We start from the raw sequence: 19225 nt of genomic DNA, 5'->3' as shown, positions 1-19225 counted from the left end.
ATGTCTTAAATAAAATAGTCCCTTGATGGTTCCTTGTTGTGGTATTGTATGTCTTCCTGTCAGGCTCATAATTATGGCTTCATAGTGCACTGATAAGCAAAATTGCACTCTTTAATCAAACTACGGAACCTCACTGGTGTACAGGTCTGTCTGCTCCAGAAATGCAATTATTCTGAGCTTCTAACATAAGTGCAGTAGAACAAGTAATGTTGAGGTTGCATCTATTACTACATGAACCCTGTCTCTGACTCATTGATAGATGACTTCTGACACCAACGGATTCTACATTTGTTATAGTTCACCTGCCACTATCACAGCTATCCTATTTTTGCTGTAAGTTTCTCAAACAAATAAAAGGCCATAATGAATTCTCTGCAGTTTACAGTCCGGATTGTTAATTTTAATTATGGGTCTATCACCCAGACTTTGTCATGAAGGGCTAGGATTGACATTTAAAGTTATAGTTTTGGGGATTTTACTACACCCTGCTGTGCCTCTTCTATGTCTTTTAAATCGTAATGATACCCCTGTTTCCTATAATCATACTGCTGGCCTCCTAACTGCTATAATTTTATTGAAGGCTCTTGGCTGAATAAAAATTTCAAGAGTCACCTAATGCCCTAATTTTTGAGAGAAGTCCATTCTGTCCACATATCCTGCTGTTAACACAAGAAGTTAATAATCCTGATGTTTATTTTGTAGCTGTGTTAATTCTGTTAAGCACTGAATGCATTAATCATGCATGTGCTATCCATTTCTGGTAATCCTACAGGGGGTTCCCATTACTCCTTTAATTTTGAGTGGTATATCATTCCTATGCCTTGGATCAACTTATCCAAACCCCCACCAGAGGCAGCAATATCCTAGACCTGGTCATTACCGACATGGGCGACCGGTGTTCCACACCAGAGGTCAATTCCTCGTTGGTCAGATCCGACCACAAGCTAATCACCCTAGACATTCACATCCTGCTCCACCCCCCATTAGGAAAATCACCATAAAAAATTTCTCCAAAGCCAACTTCACGCTTCTCGACACAGAATTGGCAAACTTCACGATACCTATGCAGATGGACAATAGAGGTATGACTGCTGAATCCTACACAAATGCACTTTATAAGCACTTTCACGAATGCATGGATTGTGCTATCCCTAACAGAACCAAGATGCTCTCCTCCAAAAAAAGGAAGCCAATCTGGTGGTCCCCTGCCATAAACAAACTCTACAACAGAAGAAAGAAACTGTTGCAAAAAATAGTAAAATCCCATGATTGGAGGAACTCCCTGGTCAGTCTCAGTAAGAAGCTGAGATCCCTCATAAAATCCTCCAAAGATAGTTACGAAAACAAAATCTCCACTGATTCTAAAGACAACCACAAAGCATTCTATAGCTATGTCAAGAATCTCAATGGCAACACTCTGATCTGCTCTGAGTTACAGCACAATGGCACTAAATATACATAACCAACTGATATTGCCAACATCCTGTGAGATAGGTTCAGTGTTAACTTTATCCCCCTCTCACCCCCTAAAGGGCCCATCTCTATAACAGAAGAATGCAAAGTTCCTGTAATCACGGCTGCACAGGTAAAAACCACACTCTCCAAAGCCAAGAACACAGCATCCATGGGACCTGACAACATCCCAAGCTGCGTTCTACATGAACTACAGAATGAACTGGCACCCCACCTAAGCACCATGTTCAATCTTAGACTCACCTCAGGCTTTGTGCCCACTAAATGGCAAACAGCAATGGCTATCCCACTTCACAAAGGGGGAGCCACCATGGACCCCAGGAACTACCGACCCATTAGACTAACAAGCCTGGTCTGCAAGGCCATGGAACGCATCATCATGGAACTTATAAACAAAGACTTTGGTAATCTCCAAACTCTGGACCCCACCCAGTTTGGGTTTGTAAAAGGCAGATCATGTCTCCTAAACCTGATAGACTTCTTTGAAGCAGTCATCAAAGCCGTAGACGAGGGTAAGGTGGTACACATAGCCTATCTAGATCTCGCCAAGGCTTTTGACACCATCTACCACTCTGGAATTATAGATAAACTCCCTAAACAAGGTATAAATCCCTATGTCACAAGATGGGTTGCCAAATGGCTCCCTGACAGAACCCACACTGTGAAAGGAGCAGACTCCAAATCTGACTTCAGACCAGTGACAAGTGGAGTACCACAGGGTTCAGTCCTGGGTCCTCTCCTGTTTGGTATCTGCTTTTCTGAAGTATAGGCTAACAGAGAAGGTCTTTGGCTAACAAAGTTCACAGACAACTGCAAACTAGGAGCCATAATTGAAACTCCTAATGATGTGGACATCCTACAAAAGGCCCTCATTGAGACAGATGCCTGGTGTCAAAGCCATGGCCTCAAGCTCAGTGCCGAAAAGTGCACTGTCATCCCCTTTGGTAAAAACTCTGTACCCATGAGCTACCACATAGGTGGTAGTCTACATAACACCAAAAGTGTGATAAGAGACCTTGGGACACAGGTGGACAGTAGTCTCTGCTTTGATAATCACATTGCCACAGTAGTCAGGAAATCCTTATACATGGCACACCTCATCACAAAAGGTTTCTCATCCAGGAAAAACGAGGTCATTGTTCCCCTCTACTCATTATTCATTAGACCCATTATAGAGTACAATGCCCCTTTTGGTATGTACCTCACAAGACATCTACAACAACTGGAAAGGCTGCAGAAATACCTCACAAAGAGGATTACCGGCCTCAAACAGATGCCCTATGCAGACTGTCTCAAAAAACTCCAGCTTTACTCCATGGCATATCGCCTACTCAGAGGCAATCTCTGCCTACCATACAAAGCTACATCAAACCCAGAGCTGATGGACATGCTTCACTTAAAGAAATCCCAATCCCTCCGAGTTACACGCTCTATGGACCTAAATCTTGTCACCACAATAAAGAGAACATGCTGGAGGGATAGATTCTCGTCTCAGAGACTTCCCATACTCTGGAACAAATTACCTATCTATATCAAACAAAGCTCTTCATTAGCACTCGTCAAGAAAAATCTTGATGATTGGATAGGAAATTTCCCCCCGGGGATTACCTCTGTGGCTCTGCTTGACAGGGGCACGGGAAAATAATTTTCTTGGGTGGTGAAAGCCAGGGTACCTTTTTGGCTAGGCTTATATAGGCCTGATGAACCTATGAACAATCATATGCCCTACAACTCTGTTAATCATTCTGGGCCCCTTTAATTCTGATAATTTTGCTAAGTGCCTTTTGAATCCTTATAATGGCTAAAACTGCTCCCTGTGCTTCTGACATCTATTACCCCTTAAACAGTTATATTTATAAGAGAGTCCCAATCAGCACCAAATATTATAAAAAACGTAAAAACAAATCCCTGTTGTGGAATACCTGTATAATTAAATTATATAACCAGAGAAAAAACTTCTTAGTGCTTTTAAGAAATCTCATTCTATCATAACAGCACACTTAAGCAAACTGGTATAGTGCATAAAGGAAACTTTAGGAAGCTCAAAGCTGAATATGAACTTAATATAATATAGCCACTTAAATGAAAAATGACTACAAATTTTCTTTAATTACATCAGCAAGTTAAAAACTAACACTCAACAATATTCAGAGCTTGTCTACAATGATATTACCCACTCTGATCCAACAAAAGTAACTGATTTCCTAGCTGCCAAATTTTGTACAAATTTTACTTCACCTATAGTTATAGCTACTTTACATATGTCACATTCTTAGTCATTATCTGTTATTGCTATACAACAAGTCTTCTGAGCCTTCTCAAAATCCAAGACTGCCTCATTATTGGGCCCTGATAGCATGCCATGCAGACTGATTATCAGTACTAAATAATGCCATGCAGACTGATGATCAGTATTAAATATGGCCTATCTGAACGCCTACTTAACCTCTTTAATGTAAGTCTCTGCAATGGTTGCATTTCCAAAGCCTGGAAAACAGCCAGTGTAATGCCTTTTCATGAAGGTAGCCCAACCAAGGATCCTGGCAATTGTAGACCCATTAGTCCTATCACCCTTATATCTAAAGTTATAGAACATATTATCTTGGATCTCATCTAGATGGTGAATATCCCTTCCCTAGACCCTCAGCAATTTAGTTCCTGCCTTTTCAACCTCAATTTCTTTGAAAAAAGTCACCAGAGTAGTGGATATGTGGCTCTTGCCAAATACTTTGACACCTTTCCCCATGCAGGCATTAGTGACATCCTTTTAAATCTGGATATAAATTCATACATTGTGCAGTACATGAGTTCCTGACAACTTACTGAATAGCAGTATACTGAAAGTTGAAACAGTGAATGTATAATATTGCAGTGTCAACCTGCTGAAATCAAAATATTGACATATATGTGTAAAGAGCTGGATTTGTCTGCCTGCAGAATAACCAGCTTCATCTAGCAAATTAAGGTTCAGAAATATGAACCACAGGTGATTGCATCTTAGGGACATTGACTTACGGCTGGAATATCATCGACAAAGCATAGACCATGGAAAAACTGAGGAACAGAGGGACCTGGGCATGACAATAATACCCAGTCTGAAAAAAAGACGCCAAAAGAAGTGGATATTATAAAGGTGTAAATCATCACTATACATGATATAAAGCAGTCCTCTTTTAAATACTACAGAACTATTAATGTAGTTCTATTTAGCATACTACATATAATTCCAGAGGCCTTACATGGACATATGGATTGGGTTGGCTGAAAAGCGAAGAGAGGGGCCCAAAAATTATAAAGGGAATGGAGGGAATATTTTACTAGAAGCCCAAGAACACTGCAAAGATGGGCCCAAACAATATACCAGGATTCCTTCTAAATTGCATGAAACATGACCTATCAGGCTGTCCAGAATTGCTACTTTACTGTAGCCTCCAAACAGGCTTTGTGCCTCATGAATGGAGAACAGCAACAATCCTCCCTTTGCACAAAAGTGGGCCATCTGCAGACCCTGGAAACTGCAGACTTAGAAGTCTCACTAGTCTTCTATGCAAAATCATGGAAAGAATTATCGTGCAAATGATCAATAATAACATAGGAAACTTCCAGACACTGGACTCAATCCAATTTGGTTTCATCAAGGGCAGGCATGCCTACTCAACTTGCTGGTCTTCTTTGAGAAGGTCAACACAGCAAAGGATGAGGGTAAATGGTTCACACTGTCTACCTTGAACTGGCCAAGGCATTTCAAACAATACCCTACTTGGGTATTGTTGACAAACTTAACAGGCTAGGTATTGTCACCCAGTGGATAGTCAGCTGTCTGACAGGACCCGGGAAGTTAGAGTTGGGGAGTCCACTCCTATAAAGAGGCCAGTCACAAGCAGTGCCCCTCTGGGATCAGTCATGGGACCACTTATTTCTGCAATTTACTTCTCTGAAATCAAAGCCATTGTCAGTGGCCTCTGACTGACTAAATTTGCAGATGATTTCAAATTAGGAGCTGTCACTGAATTGCCCACTGATGCAAATGTCTCCTGGAAGGCCTGACACAGACAAACAACTGGTGTTAGAGTCATGGAGTAAAACTAAATGCCAAGAAATGTGTAATAATATCCTTCAGGAAGTCATCCACCCCTGGTAACTATCATATTGACAACACAACCCTAAGAGTTGAGCCAGTAGTCAGGGACTTGGAGACACACATAGACTGTAATTTAGCCTTTGACCATCACATGTCTACAGTAGTGAGGAAATCATTCTATGCTGTACAACTTATAAACAAAGATATGGCATCTAAGTCCAAGAAAGTCATTATCCCACTGTATTTGGCATTCATCAGACTTATCAATGCGTACTATGCCCCCTTTCATATGTACCTAACAAGACATATCCAACAATTGCAACATCCAAAGACATTACTCACTAAAAGAATACAGGGCATACCATGCTCTATGTAGACTGCCTCAAGGCCCTATCCCTGTATTCTGTTTCCTACAGACTGTTGAGGGGACATCCATGCCTGTCATAAAGGGCATTGTCAGACCCTACTCTGATGGATCTCCTGCATATCCACAAAGCAAACAGCACCTGAATTACCCATTCTAAAGACTTAAACCTTCCCTATGATATAAATAGGACATGCTGGAGAGACAGGTATATATCCCAGAAATTTCCCCTCTTCTGAAACAGGCTCCCTACTCATGTGAGGCACAGTTCCTCCCTAACCCAATTCAAGTGTAACTTGGAAAATTTGATGGGGAACAGGAAATGTACCCCTGGTTTGGCACTTGTGTCCCTGATGGAGCCAGGCAGCCTAGAAATGGTTTGTTTACCAGGACCCTGCCCTTAAAATGTTTTGCCTCCCAAGTACCTACTTACACTTATCAAGGGTATCAAAACTTGTCAGAGATTTGGGATGCATGGCTAGGCTTAAAAAGGCCCTTGTGGTCATTAGCCTAGTAAACACCTATAAACCTATTTTAGCAATTATTTCCAAGTTTCACTAACAGGGGTGGATATTGTTTGCTAACATGTTAAATGCTTGCTTGTTATACATATATAGTGCATGCATGCTGTCCGTAGATATTTTAAATTCAATATTTTAAAGTTTTAACATTTTTGTATTTCAAGATTGTGTATTCAATATTATGACTTTCAATATACCACTATTCAGTAAGTTGTCAGGCAGGTTACATGGATAGTTGGTAGTCTTACAGAACTCATGTCATTAGAATTGCAAGTGCCACTTCTGAAAGCAAGAAAAAAGTTATTAGTGGTTACCACATGGTTAAGTGCTTGGCTTTCTTCTATTTGGCACATATTTCTCTGATATTCAGGCCAATACTAATGGCCTATGGTTATCTAAGTTTGAAGATGACTGTAAATTAAGTGTTGCTATTCAGTCTTTCATTGACTCACAATTACAAAGACATTACAAAGACAATGGTCTCAAATTAGTTGTGAAAAGTGTAGTGTAGTTCATTTTGATAAATAAAACATTTTCACATTTTATGATATAGATGACACACTCCTCCAATTGAGATCATAGGATCACAGGAAGTTACTATGTTAATGGCCCTAGGGCCCTTACAAGCTTAGCCAAGTTCTTACCCTTATTTCCACGATCTGCACCTATTGCCTCTGTCCAAGAGGGACACAGGTGGAACCCCTAAGGTGAATTTATGGTCACCCATCCAATCGTCCAGATTGCTTTTGAAGAGGGCCAATGAGGTGGTCTCTTTGTCTGTTCCAAAGGTGTGATAACCTCTGGGACACAAATCTGTCCCTCTAGCAGATTTTATTAATGTCACATACCAGGTTATGGTCTTTAGAGCGAGTAACCCGTGTACCATTTGAGTTTTGGATATGAAGTATTTCCAATAATGCAGGGTCACAGATTGCCTTATATGCCAAGCAGAGATCACCTCTGAGTAGTCTGTATGAAACAGAATAAAGTGATAGTGATTTCAGACAATCCCTATAGGACAGATGGTGAAGACCTTGAATTTTCATTGTGAGCAACTTTTGTGGTTTCTCCACTTGCTGCAGGTGCTTAGAAAGGTACATGCTAAAATGGGTGTTGTACTCAATTATTGGCCTGATGAGGGAACAGTATAGGGAGGTTATAACTTCTTTTTTTTTTTTGGAGGCAATGCCCTTACTTATGAGGTGAGCAAAGTAGAAGGCCCTTCTTACCACTGTGGAGGCATGGTGGTAAAAGGTAAGGTTGTTGTCAACCTGTGTAACCAGGACTCTCACCACTGAGTGTGTAATTAGGGTGTTGCTATTGACGTGGTAGTTAGCAGGAACATCACTTTTATCAAAAGGAATGATAATACTTTTTTTTGCATTGAGTTTAGACTCAATATATTAGATATTGTCATAATATATTCAGGCATGTTTGCAGATAATTTCTTATCTTTTGGCCATCATGTCTCTGCAGGAGTTCATAAATCTGTCTAACCAGCTCATCTAGTTTCCAAAGACATCTCCTCTGGATCCAAAGAAGTCTTAATTCTCCTTTAGCCATATCTCAACAAATCCACAATTGAATATTTCCCCATTTGACAAGTATTTGTTAAAACATATCATTCAGCTTGAAAGATCTCAAAGGTTCCTAACTACAAAAGCATGGCCTCAAGACCCTTGGTCATCTGATCAGTCTCTTACATACGCCTCTGTGGGGATCTGTGTCTAACCTTTTAAACCATGAAAGATCTGAACTTTCCTGATTTCTTATTCCTTCACAGAACAAATGGTTACTCAAATACTTGGTTAGAGGAACTAAACCTTCATCAAGAGAGAAATAAGACAGATTGGTATAATATATTCACATCATATTATATCCCTTACTTCTGGGAAAAACATCTACCATATGTAAAGCAGAGCAGCACCTTTTCCCCAGTCTATCTTGTATTGCCCTCCTTGAGGCTGGATGAAACTTCTGAATATGGTTTATTGGCGAGGCACATATATTCCTGCATGAAGCCTTATATTACAACATTCCTCAGCCACTGGACACCCACAGTTCCACCAGGCAAGGAGCATGCAGTGAGGGCACTTGAGGCCATGCTGCACCTCCACAGTAACACATTGCATTCTCAGCAGTCCCATTTCCACCAATATGGTGTCCACTCCACTGTGCTCTTTGGCAACACTGTCAGCACAGCGGCTATAACATTCTTCTTCCTTAGTAAGTACTCCCAATCCCTCCTCAGGGAAAGAGGTGAGAGGGCACAGCCACAAGATAAGCACATCACTACAGAGCTGTGGGTGTCCATTTCACAGGCTGATTGCCCAAGAATGGGCCTAAAGCTGCCATGAGGGGTGGTAAGGTTATAATTCTGCAGCAATGTTTTCACCTGGGTTAACCCAATCCTTTCCCTTAGTGGTCAAATGAGAATGAATGTGCCAGTTGGCTGATAGGGGATAAAGAGATGATGCTCAACAGGAGGTAGAGGAAAGACAAAAAAACAGAATCTAAATCACAAGTAGAGATGTTGCTGTGTGAGAGAAAAGTGACCTCAGGGTCAAAACTTGAAAAGTCTAATATGACCTAACAACACTTATTAACTACACATCATGCATACTTAACCTACATATTGCTTATCTGATGTATAGAAGAAGTAGATGAAGAACACCAGAAGAATGCTTGCTGGGTACTGTCAAGGGACAGGTCTAGATTATTTACTGAGGAAAACTAAAAAAAAAAACTCTACTTGTAAACTTAGCATGCAGCAGGAACTGGACATTATACATAATGCAGATATTATTTCTGACAATCTTTAAAAAGAACATTTAGTAAAAATGACTACACTGGGACTGAGTGCGTGATAAAGCTTAAATGTCATTTTCAGAATTTAATTAGTAACGTCTATATAATATAGAACCAGTAAGTAGTTCTATGTCAAAATATCTTACAGTAAATGTAATAGCACCCTAAAATGTCAGCATACTTTAAAAGTGTAAGTGTGATTGTAACTGACAGACTTAACTGAGTATAGAAAGATCCAGCTGTTATTACTACTACTCTATGTAAACACCCAGTTGTTGAGGTAAGCAGAATAAAATCCTATTAGCAGCTGCTCAGAGCCACTGGTTTACCATGGTGACAACTTTAACAAAATATGACACATTACAACCTGCTAAATAAAGACTTAGGAGACCTGAGTTGGATTTCTTACTCCTAAAAGAGGTATTTTACGATATATGTAGTTCAATGCTCTAAATATTACATACAGTTTTAAACTGTATTGCACTCAGAATGGAGACAGTAATTCTTTCAGTGGGATCTCATACTAGGGTGGCAACAATTCAGAGCACTAAAAGCTGCCAACATTAATGTAAACCGTTTATATTAGTTACACTGAGATATAATCAAACAAGTGTAGGATCATGTGAAGACATGGGTGATGATGAGTATGCAATCCATCACGTATCCAAAGACTCATTAATGAATCATCAGACAATGGTTTAGGTTGCAGAAAGTTCATGTCTAGCACTCCAAAAAGTATACAAAATCCTGTTCAACATTAGCCAGATAATGCCACGGACAGCTATATGAATTGTAATGCCTTGATTCACCCATTGTAGAAATCGCTAGTATGAAGGTCTAGAACACAGAACTTATAATTCATATGCACTTTCAAACCATTAGGCATTTAGTGGTAAGATTTAAAAATCATCAGCCCTGAATCTGGGCCTTAAAATGGAATCATTCTTTAGGCTTTCCTCTTCAAAACTTCTGCTAATAGATATGCCTACCCCCAACCCACACCCACACAAAAATAGAGAGGTCTGATTTATCTAGCTGTATGTACTCCTCATACACTCCTAGTCCCGGCCCATTACAACTTTCGTTCTAGCCTATTTATCTAGTGAGGGACAGATTAGTGCACTCAGAACGAAAATAATATCCATGCTTACAAAACAATTCCTACTAACTATGAATCTAAATTCCCAAAACAGGAACAGAAATGTAACTCCAAATATAGGTCTCTTCCCAAATACCAGATATATATCTTTTTATTTTACGATTATATTTATGACTGTAAGGTGACTAGTCAGCTTAAAAACAGGTTATATTTCTTAGGCTAAGAATGTCTATTTAATTTATATAGCACTGATTTTTAAATACAGAAAGTTTTGATAATGTGTTTTTTTTTTTCCTTTATTATCTGGAGTATAAGGCTTTATTCACCAATGTCTGGCAGCAGAACATTGCTAATGTCTTAAGGGAAGTAATCATCAAATGGTCAATGGCTGAAAAACCAGATGTTTCATGCAGAAAAATAAGCACCACTCGAAGTAACCTAGTAACCAAGTATTACAGTGAAGTACGCAACTTATCTGTTTCCATCACAGCTGATTTTCCTGGCTTTCCTCCTTGCCTTCTGAGCACTGTAAGTATTACATTACATTTAGCAATGGTACATTACAAACGATGAGCTGGAATGCTACCATTTTACTTTTCCATGTGAAAGCCTGAATAATATGGTTAGGTAGTACTGCTGCAATTTTGGATAGTTACATACTAGGCATGCACTTTATATGCATCATCAGTCATCTATCAGAAATTCATAATATATTATTGCAGAGTAATTGATGTTAGCTTTCATTTCACTTTGTAAACAGAGCATTAGTTTACTCTTGCCTATTCCAAATTCATTGGTCACTGTTCAAATTCAAACTGGTTACTTCCAAAAGATATAGTCCAAGTAAGCTGTAGGCATTTTTGTGTGAAAGTAAGCTGTAGGCATTTTTGTGTGACTATATATGCACATGTGTGGTGTGTGTGTGTGTTTGAAGACAAAAGATGTTGCCAAATGACAAATCACAAAGGGCCAGTATAAAATATGTCTTACTTTGTTGGTTTTAAAGCTAGAAGAGGTGTGCAAAGATTACAGCTCAGCAAAATGTGAAATGATTCCAGAGTGAGCTAAGGAATAGAAAGTTTGCAGATGTAATCCAGCATTAAGGTGAATAAAGAAATAACTACTAATGAACATTTTGGCTTCTATTTCGGACAAATTAACAAAGTATTTGTTAAGAAAAGCTGAGATACATGCAAAGTGTATTATAGACTGTATCACAGGAAAAGCATGGATCTGTGCCATTGCAAATGACCTCATTTGTCCTCCTGAAAGACTTATCAGGGCATATAGGTAAGAACAAGCATTAGATTTCCTTAACTATGAAGGCAATAAAATGTGCAGTCTTTCTACTATAGTGTTTAATGCTGATTAAGAAAACACAAATTAATTAATAAAATTAACTTAGATAAGAATTTTAGAATGAAACCACAGAAACTGGAAGTGTAAACATAGTTACATTCAAGAAATAAATAGTAAAGGGGAATATTCCCAGATCTCTGCAGTTTAATATGCTTATCAGAACACTACAGGACAGGCACTGATATGGTATATTGATTATCAATCACTGAGACATAAACTTAAAAAATGTGTTTAAATTCTACTGCTGCTAATTACACGTTACATAATTTCTTGACCATGAAAACTTATTTAACATTCCTGTTATCATAGTATGTGGACAGAAATTGTTTGCTGGTCTTCCAAGTGCAACAAAATAAATACATGGAGGAAAGCATTCAGAATAAGACAGTTTTACTTGTCACACATACAATATTGTATCTGCACAGACACTAAAAAGCCAATCAATGTATTATAGATGGACAAAAAGGATCAGACAAAGTGGATAAACATATAGCACTTGAAATTTAATGCTATAAAGTACAATGCTCCTTTGGGGACTGAAGTCTAATCCGCAAGATTAAATTGATTCATGTATTAAAGGAGTATTACCTGGCTACCACTGGTACAAGTTTTGGAATGCTAGACTGCAAATTTGTAATAATTTAAGCTAAGGCACCCAAGGCTGATGCTTTTTGTGGAAGCTTGTAGAATATATATATATATATATATATATATATATATATATATACACACACACACACACACGCGTGCGTACACCCATGAGATTGCTAGCTTCACAACATCTGAAGTAAAATACCCTATTCTTCTGAAGATAACTGAGCATAGTAAGAAGACTGGAAATATAGTTCAGAAATACAGCTCTATAAGACATGATAGACATTATGAAGTTGAAAGGAAACAGAATGTACAATCAGAGGACACATAAATAACACACTCAAGATTGTTACTGCATAAACGTGCCAAGCATATAATGACTGTATATAGAAAGTGGTATGTTATCTATAACAGTGGCACACTGCCAGGGGTTACTGTACTCACCCTTTGTTTAAGCACAGCTATACTTTCAGTAATGGATATTTACTTCACATTTCTGTGTACTTTGTTTATAATTTCACAGTATTTGTTGAGTATATGTCATGTTCTAAGCAGCATTCCTCATCTCCAAGAATGTCCACTCCCTGAAGGTCATGGCCGACAAAGAGAACATAAAGCTAAAATAAAACTCTCCAATGAATATAATCAGGAAAACTTCACCGGGATTTGGTAGAGATAAATTATAGAGAAAAGTGAGGAAATTAGAGAGAGAGATAATGGAACCAGGGTAGAAGAAAAGCTGAAAAGTATAACCTAAATTAATTTTAACACAGATGGTAAACAGCAAGATATACCATACAACTGGCTGTGGAATAGATGCCAGTGTGGTAAGGAAGATAATGTTTGGATTCTGAAAAAAGGAGTGAGATGCTCATAAATGCTGACACATAAACTAAACAATCTGAATGTTATGTGAACTTACATAATAATGATTCCTGTGCGCACAACTTACATTTTTCAAAGGTTATATACATTTTATATCAAGTTTGCAGCAATACATCATATATATATATATATATATATATATATATATATGTATATATATATATACACACACACACACACACATATATATATATATATATATATATATATATATATATATAAAATGCCGTCATGCAATGTAACAAAAATTAGCCTTAGCAGGCGCATCTATTTTCATCACTTTTAATGCTACATTTTTCTTTACTATATTCAGTCTTAACTGTCCACTGTTGCCGCATGATTCTCCACACCTGTTTGTACTACATAACCAGCACAATATCTGGAAATAATGTAAAATCATGGCCAGGTGTATTTACCCCATATAGACATTCCAAATGGTGAAATGCTTCCAGGTTAAGTGTATCTTTATAGTGTTGTTCTGCAATCGTATTTCCTTATTTTGTAGCTGCAAGTCTTCTGTAACAAAGTGGGAATGCATCTACCAGATTTGACAGGTTATGAATAGCTTGTTGCCCTCCCATTCACATCCTTCTAAAATGGAATGTGTAAAACATAGAAAACCATGTCTCCAACCATAATCATTATGGGGAGTATGTGTGCAAAATAAAAGTAAGCAAAAGAGTGAGAGCTAAACATAACTGCACAGTGAGCAATCCTATTGCCTTAATATAGAAGCAAACATGCAAGGATTTCAGCAAAGATACATATCCAAATAATTGCATCCCCTACTTCACCCATCAACACAGGCGCGCATACACATACACACAGTGGGATGCAGTCAGAAATTTGAGATTTTTACGTCGTTTCTTTTGTGTTGAACATCCCAATATAACTGCTCTTCGTTTTATGGCACAAACCCTAAATACGTAATGAAAGATCCGGCACGTATTGAAATTCTCAAGTTCGAAGCTTTTAATGGGGCTTTTAGAGGAAGCACGCGTACTCAGTCATATTTACTTGTCATTCTCTGCAGGTGAGTTGTAAGAACTACATATTCTCCAATACACTTGCCAACATCCGTCCCGCCACAACACCCCCCCCCCCCCCTATAAAAGGAGCAGCAGGGAGGCTGGAAGCAATAGCCAGTAATAAACACTAATTCAGAGATGCAGTCATAAGTATATTAATATGCCTAAAGAATTCTGTTACAACATGCTGAGCTCTCAACTAATAGGGGACAATCCAGAAATAATCTCGGTAATCAAGGACGCTTTGAAAATATTAATGCTATTAACCCAAGATATTGACAGGATAAGGCAATGTGAATTAATATGCGTTTTCGGAAGTAAACGAGGTGTATAACTTTAATTACTGTTATTTATTAACTGTAACCCGACATCTTCTCTCCAAAACTCATCAGGCTTAAGAGGTTCAGAGCTAACATTTTAATCAAAATCAAGGACGTCCCTGAGAGGTACAAGAGGGGCCAGCGTTTCTCAGTGGTATGCACCTCACATGTCTTGTATTGGAAAGCTGCAACAGGAAAGTAAAACATTATTTTGCGTCTATTCGTTTCCATGCCTTGAGTTCAGCACAGAGACGCATAGGCTACCTGCAGGTGAAAATAATGACCTGGAAGTCCCACAGTTGTGTTCGGAGTAAACCATATTACTTAGGAAGTCTCATTAAGCATGCAGTCAGGCATATTCACTGTTTCCCGGGTACTAAGACAACAGCTCAGGAGAAGTTTAAGGCGTGCTCCACAGCTTTCAACCTCTTATTCTCAGTTCAGTGCACTGCACTTTTTTTCTGAACATTTCCCAGAAACAGCGCTGCTCGTACAACACAGAAAGACGGCACTAAATAATGTCTAAATTTCAGATAAAATGTGGGGTCTAGAATACAATGGCTTTTTTCGAGATAATGTTTGCAGCAGCTGAAAATACGCACATTTTGTAAGTGAAGAAGGTGTATACTTCTAAATGTTAAGTACTTGGTGGGGTTATTTTCCTGTATAACTGTCTTTAGTCTCAATGGCGACCCGCCCAAGAGTTTCATTTGTATACAGTAGTGCTACGAAGGTGGGATGGGGGTAGGCTGAGTAGCACTTAGAGATAAGTATAGAGTAAAATTCATCAGGATGCTACCGCAGATTCATAAATACTAGGCTACATGCCCTTGTGAGCTATTTTAAGCTTACCTAATTACCCATGTAAGAATCAAAAGCTGCACCTTGTGTCTGCTATGTAAACACCTTGACCATTATACCAACCTCCCACCCTATACCTTCCTCCCTGCTATGCGATACAGAGAGGAGGAACCATTTCTCTTAGCTGTCCTAATTTCAACATACAGCAATGACTTTGGTCTTGTTCTACAGAGAATTACTATTTTCTTAACAAAATTAAACTTGTTTAAGAGTATACACATTCGTGAATAATTGAAGGCTAGTTTAAACGAGCATTCTTTAGGCACTCCCCATCATACCTCTCAACTGATCATATTTTTGCAGAATGTCCAGCTTTTTGCCTCATATTTTTTTGGTATGGTCCTCATAAAATTTTATTTTCTGACAAATCACTGGAGATTGAAGACAGAAAATAACGAAGACATTTGAGTTTCATACCCTTCAGACAATCCTTGTTTATGTAAAACATATTATTCCCTCAACTGTTTAAGGAGAATATCTTAAAACTGTCCCTATGTTGGGGGCTTTGCCCCCCCCCCCCATTATTTATGGCGTTGCCCACATTTCTTGCTCTAACAGGTTGAGTGGTATGCTCCCCGAACGGACTCCAATATCTTCAAAGACATTTTATTCTAAAAAAAAAAAAAGTATTCTTTTTTTTCTGGCCGTTTGTTCCGATATTTAATGCCATAGAGTCTGAAAGACATAGGTGCACGCCTTGATCTAATTCTAAACTGTAGTTTGTGGTACCTAGCAGATGGAACAAAACAAAGAGGACGCTAAACTGCATTCACTATTAATAAATGTGTCTAATTAAAAAGTAGTGATAATAATAATAGTAATGATAACAGTGTTTAATTCTCTTAAAAAAATAACTGCGTTTAATTTTCTCTGCATGTTGCCAAGTATTGGGCATACCCAATGACACTTACAAACTTTGGTTGCATGTCTATACTATCTCAGCTTTTCAGGAATTCTATGTGGAGTTTGACGTTATACTTCTGCAAAGGATCAAACATTAACTACCCACAAAGTGGCTACGCTGCAAGAATGAAGGTAGTGGAACGAAGAAAATAAATGCAGAGCTTGTAGTATTCTCTGAGGTGCTGCCCCCCCCCCCCCCATAATGGTTCTACAAGACTGTGCAGATATAACTTTAGCTTATACCTTAGTTAACAGTCTTACTGTTCAGTTTCATTGCGTGATCACACCCAAGTTCCCACCTCTCAGTCTCCAAAAAAGAAAAAAATTACCGAATCCGGGAAGTCGAACGGAAACAGATCCAAATCGCTTGCATAGTCTTGTATCTCCTCAACTTTCTGTCCCCAAGACAGGCACGCTAGAAACAGCAAGAGAAGTGTCCTTTCCATCTCGAAAAGGATCTGTATGGTGTGGCACTCAGTGATTTTAGGATTGTTGCAAGAATCCTAATGTAGGCAGTTCTTGGCCAGTGGTCGCTTTATTGGATCCTGTCCTGCACTTGGAAACTCTTCATTCCCAGCTACGGAACTTGAGTAGTGAATGGGTAGGTGCCTTTGCACACTGTGCAGTGCGATGCTACGATCTGCACAGTTTCTTTCATCCCAAAGGGTGTGACTCGAAGGAAGAGGGCTGACACAATTAGAACCGCAGCTGTAGGACCTGCCCCTGTGTGAACACTGTTCATACAACGTTTTTTAGTCCTCAAAGCAAATGAGGAAATGAAAAGGCAGCTATGTGTGCAAATTGCATTTCAGGTCCTGGTTCACAGCTTACAAGCAAGGTGAACACAGGGGCTTGTTTTTCCTATCATACTGCATCATAATTTATTTAATCTCTTGACAGTGAACAAAGTAAAAAGAAGTTTGCCTCTTTACTCTCCATTTGTGTATTGTACCCACAAATGATCTTTACAAGAAATGCCAGGCATAGCTCAGCTGTCCAGCTTTTCGCGGAATGTTCAGATTTTCCATAATATGTGTGTCTGTTTCTTATAAAATGTGTGGTTTTCTGGCAAATCACTGAGGAGTGAAGTCACTAAAAATGACAGATATTTGACTGTCAGACTTCAACATCCTTCAGAAAATAAATGCTGATGCAAAACCTCTTATTCGAGCAACTTTTAAATACGTAAGAGCAATATTAAAAATAATCTGTCCGTATTTTTTGGCCTTTGTGCCCACCCCTCATTATTTTTGGCTTTGCCCAGATTTTTTGAGTTGAGAAGTCGGGCGGTATGGGCAGCTGATTAACTGATAAATAAATGGCATTGCTATCAATGCAAAGAATAAAGAGATTTTGAAACCGTAATTGGATTTATTTAGACATGCTTCAGTATTGCCCTTAGTTGCACCAAAGAAGTGTTTAATTTTAGTAATAAATGCAAATTAATTAGAAAAGAAAGAGAGCATTTGTCAAATAAGTACTTCTTTCACAATAAATTATATTATTTGAAATTCAATATTTTGTTTAACAATCAAAAATTAATCTCGTAGGCAATTTCAGATCATCTTTTGAGGATTACCTATCACCTGCCTCTCCAGCCATTTAACAGTGGTTTAGTGGCTTCTGTTTGTTCAGTTGTAATGTTGGCTTCACTGCTTTGCTCACTTTCCGTAGGGCATTTGTGCTGTTTTGCGTGACAACACAATTCTGAAACCAATGCAATTATCTTTAATACCACAGTTGTGAAGGGACATGGTTAAACTGATATAAGAAGGCTTGTTTGCCTGTTTCCAGTTTGTGTAAATGTATTTTTGCAAGGTGTTTGACACCCATTTGCCCTTGTGCAGGAGGTGACTAATTTGCCTCATATTTTTGCCCTGTCACTCCAAAAATCTTTTATTTTCTGGTGAATCACTGAAGATTACAGTAATAATGCCAGACATTATAGTTTCAGTCTCTTTATTGCTCAGAAAATGCATGTTAATGAAATTTTTTCTCTTTTAACTTTTTCTTTAACTTGGAGTAATATTTAAAAATAGTCCCTGAATTTAGACCTTTGTCAAACTCCCTTCGTTTAATTTTAGCTTTGTTCTTAATGCTTGAATAAAGAAGCTGAGAGCTATGCCTCCCACGTCCCAAGAGTCCATTAAAGAACCTATTCACTACTGTCTCATTTGTTCGTGTTGAATCATAACATCCCAGGACACAGGAAGAAAGAGGTTAGAGCTGTGTATAGCCGTCATCCATTAGGGTTTAGTTTTCCTGTATGCTCCCAGTAACCCTTGTTTGCTATAAAGTATAGTACAATGTCCAGTACCGTAGATCTAATAAAAACACACAGATTTGCCTATCTGTGACTCAGCATGGAGTACATGCACATTATTTATTTATTTATTTATTAGCATTTGTTTAACAGAAAAGTCTAATTGAGTAGTGTCCTTTTACAGCGGAGGCCCAGGGAAAAAAGCTCCATTATACAGACATCACAGACATAATTTGCATTGCCTCATCATCTACAGTCTGTTTCATTCATGAGCAACAATTAATTTATTCAGACATCGTTGACATCAGTTACATCATTTACAGAGAGTTTTGATTAAAAAAGAACAGTTATGTGGGTTGTATGTGAATACATTTGTTTAAATACAGTGCAATATAGGTTCACAGGTTCATAGGTCATCAGTACACATGGATTGTTGGGTTTTATGTAAGAATATTTGTTACTATAAAGACTTGCTCAAAATCTGGGACATAGGATGATAAGATATTGTTATAGTGCCTAGGAGGTTGTGGTTATTGGTTTCATTTGGCACTATTTGCCTCTGTTTTTGTTTATTCTGATGATAAAATAAAGAGTTAGAGAAGCCCAAAGAAAGGAAGGAGGAGAGAAGGCACAAAGAAGATACAGGATATGTGATGATAGGGGAGG

The 19225-nt window shown here is 38.4% G+C and overlaps 1 protein-coding gene across 2 annotated transcripts in view; it reads right to left on the bottom strand.

The window, feature by feature from the left end:
• Positions 1-16966, bottom strand: part of ITIH5 (inter-alpha-trypsin inhibitor heavy chain 5) — a 752947-nt gene extending 735981 nt beyond the window's left edge. The window contains exon 1 of one of the 2 annotated variants that reach the window (XM_044088360.1): positions 16626-16966. In XM_044088360.1, the coding sequence (XP_043944295.1) occupies positions 16626-16742 (117 nt within the window). In that variant the 5' untranslated portion in view covers positions 16743-16966. The remainder of the gene's footprint in view (positions 1-16625) is intronic. The other variant, XM_044088361.1, reaches the window with a different exon arrangement.
• Between the last annotated feature and the right edge of the window lie 2259 nt (positions 16967-19225).

Source organism: Protopterus annectens, chromosome 11.part0 (assembly GCF_019279795.1).
Source record: "Protopterus annectens isolate FY-2018-M chromosome 11.part0, PAN1.0, whole genome shotgun sequence".
NCBI lineage: Eukaryota > Metazoa > Chordata > Ceratodontiformes > Protopteridae > Protopterus > Protopterus annectens.
Note: the sequence above shows the minus strand (reverse complement) of the source record. Positions and strands in the feature narration are given on the sequence as shown.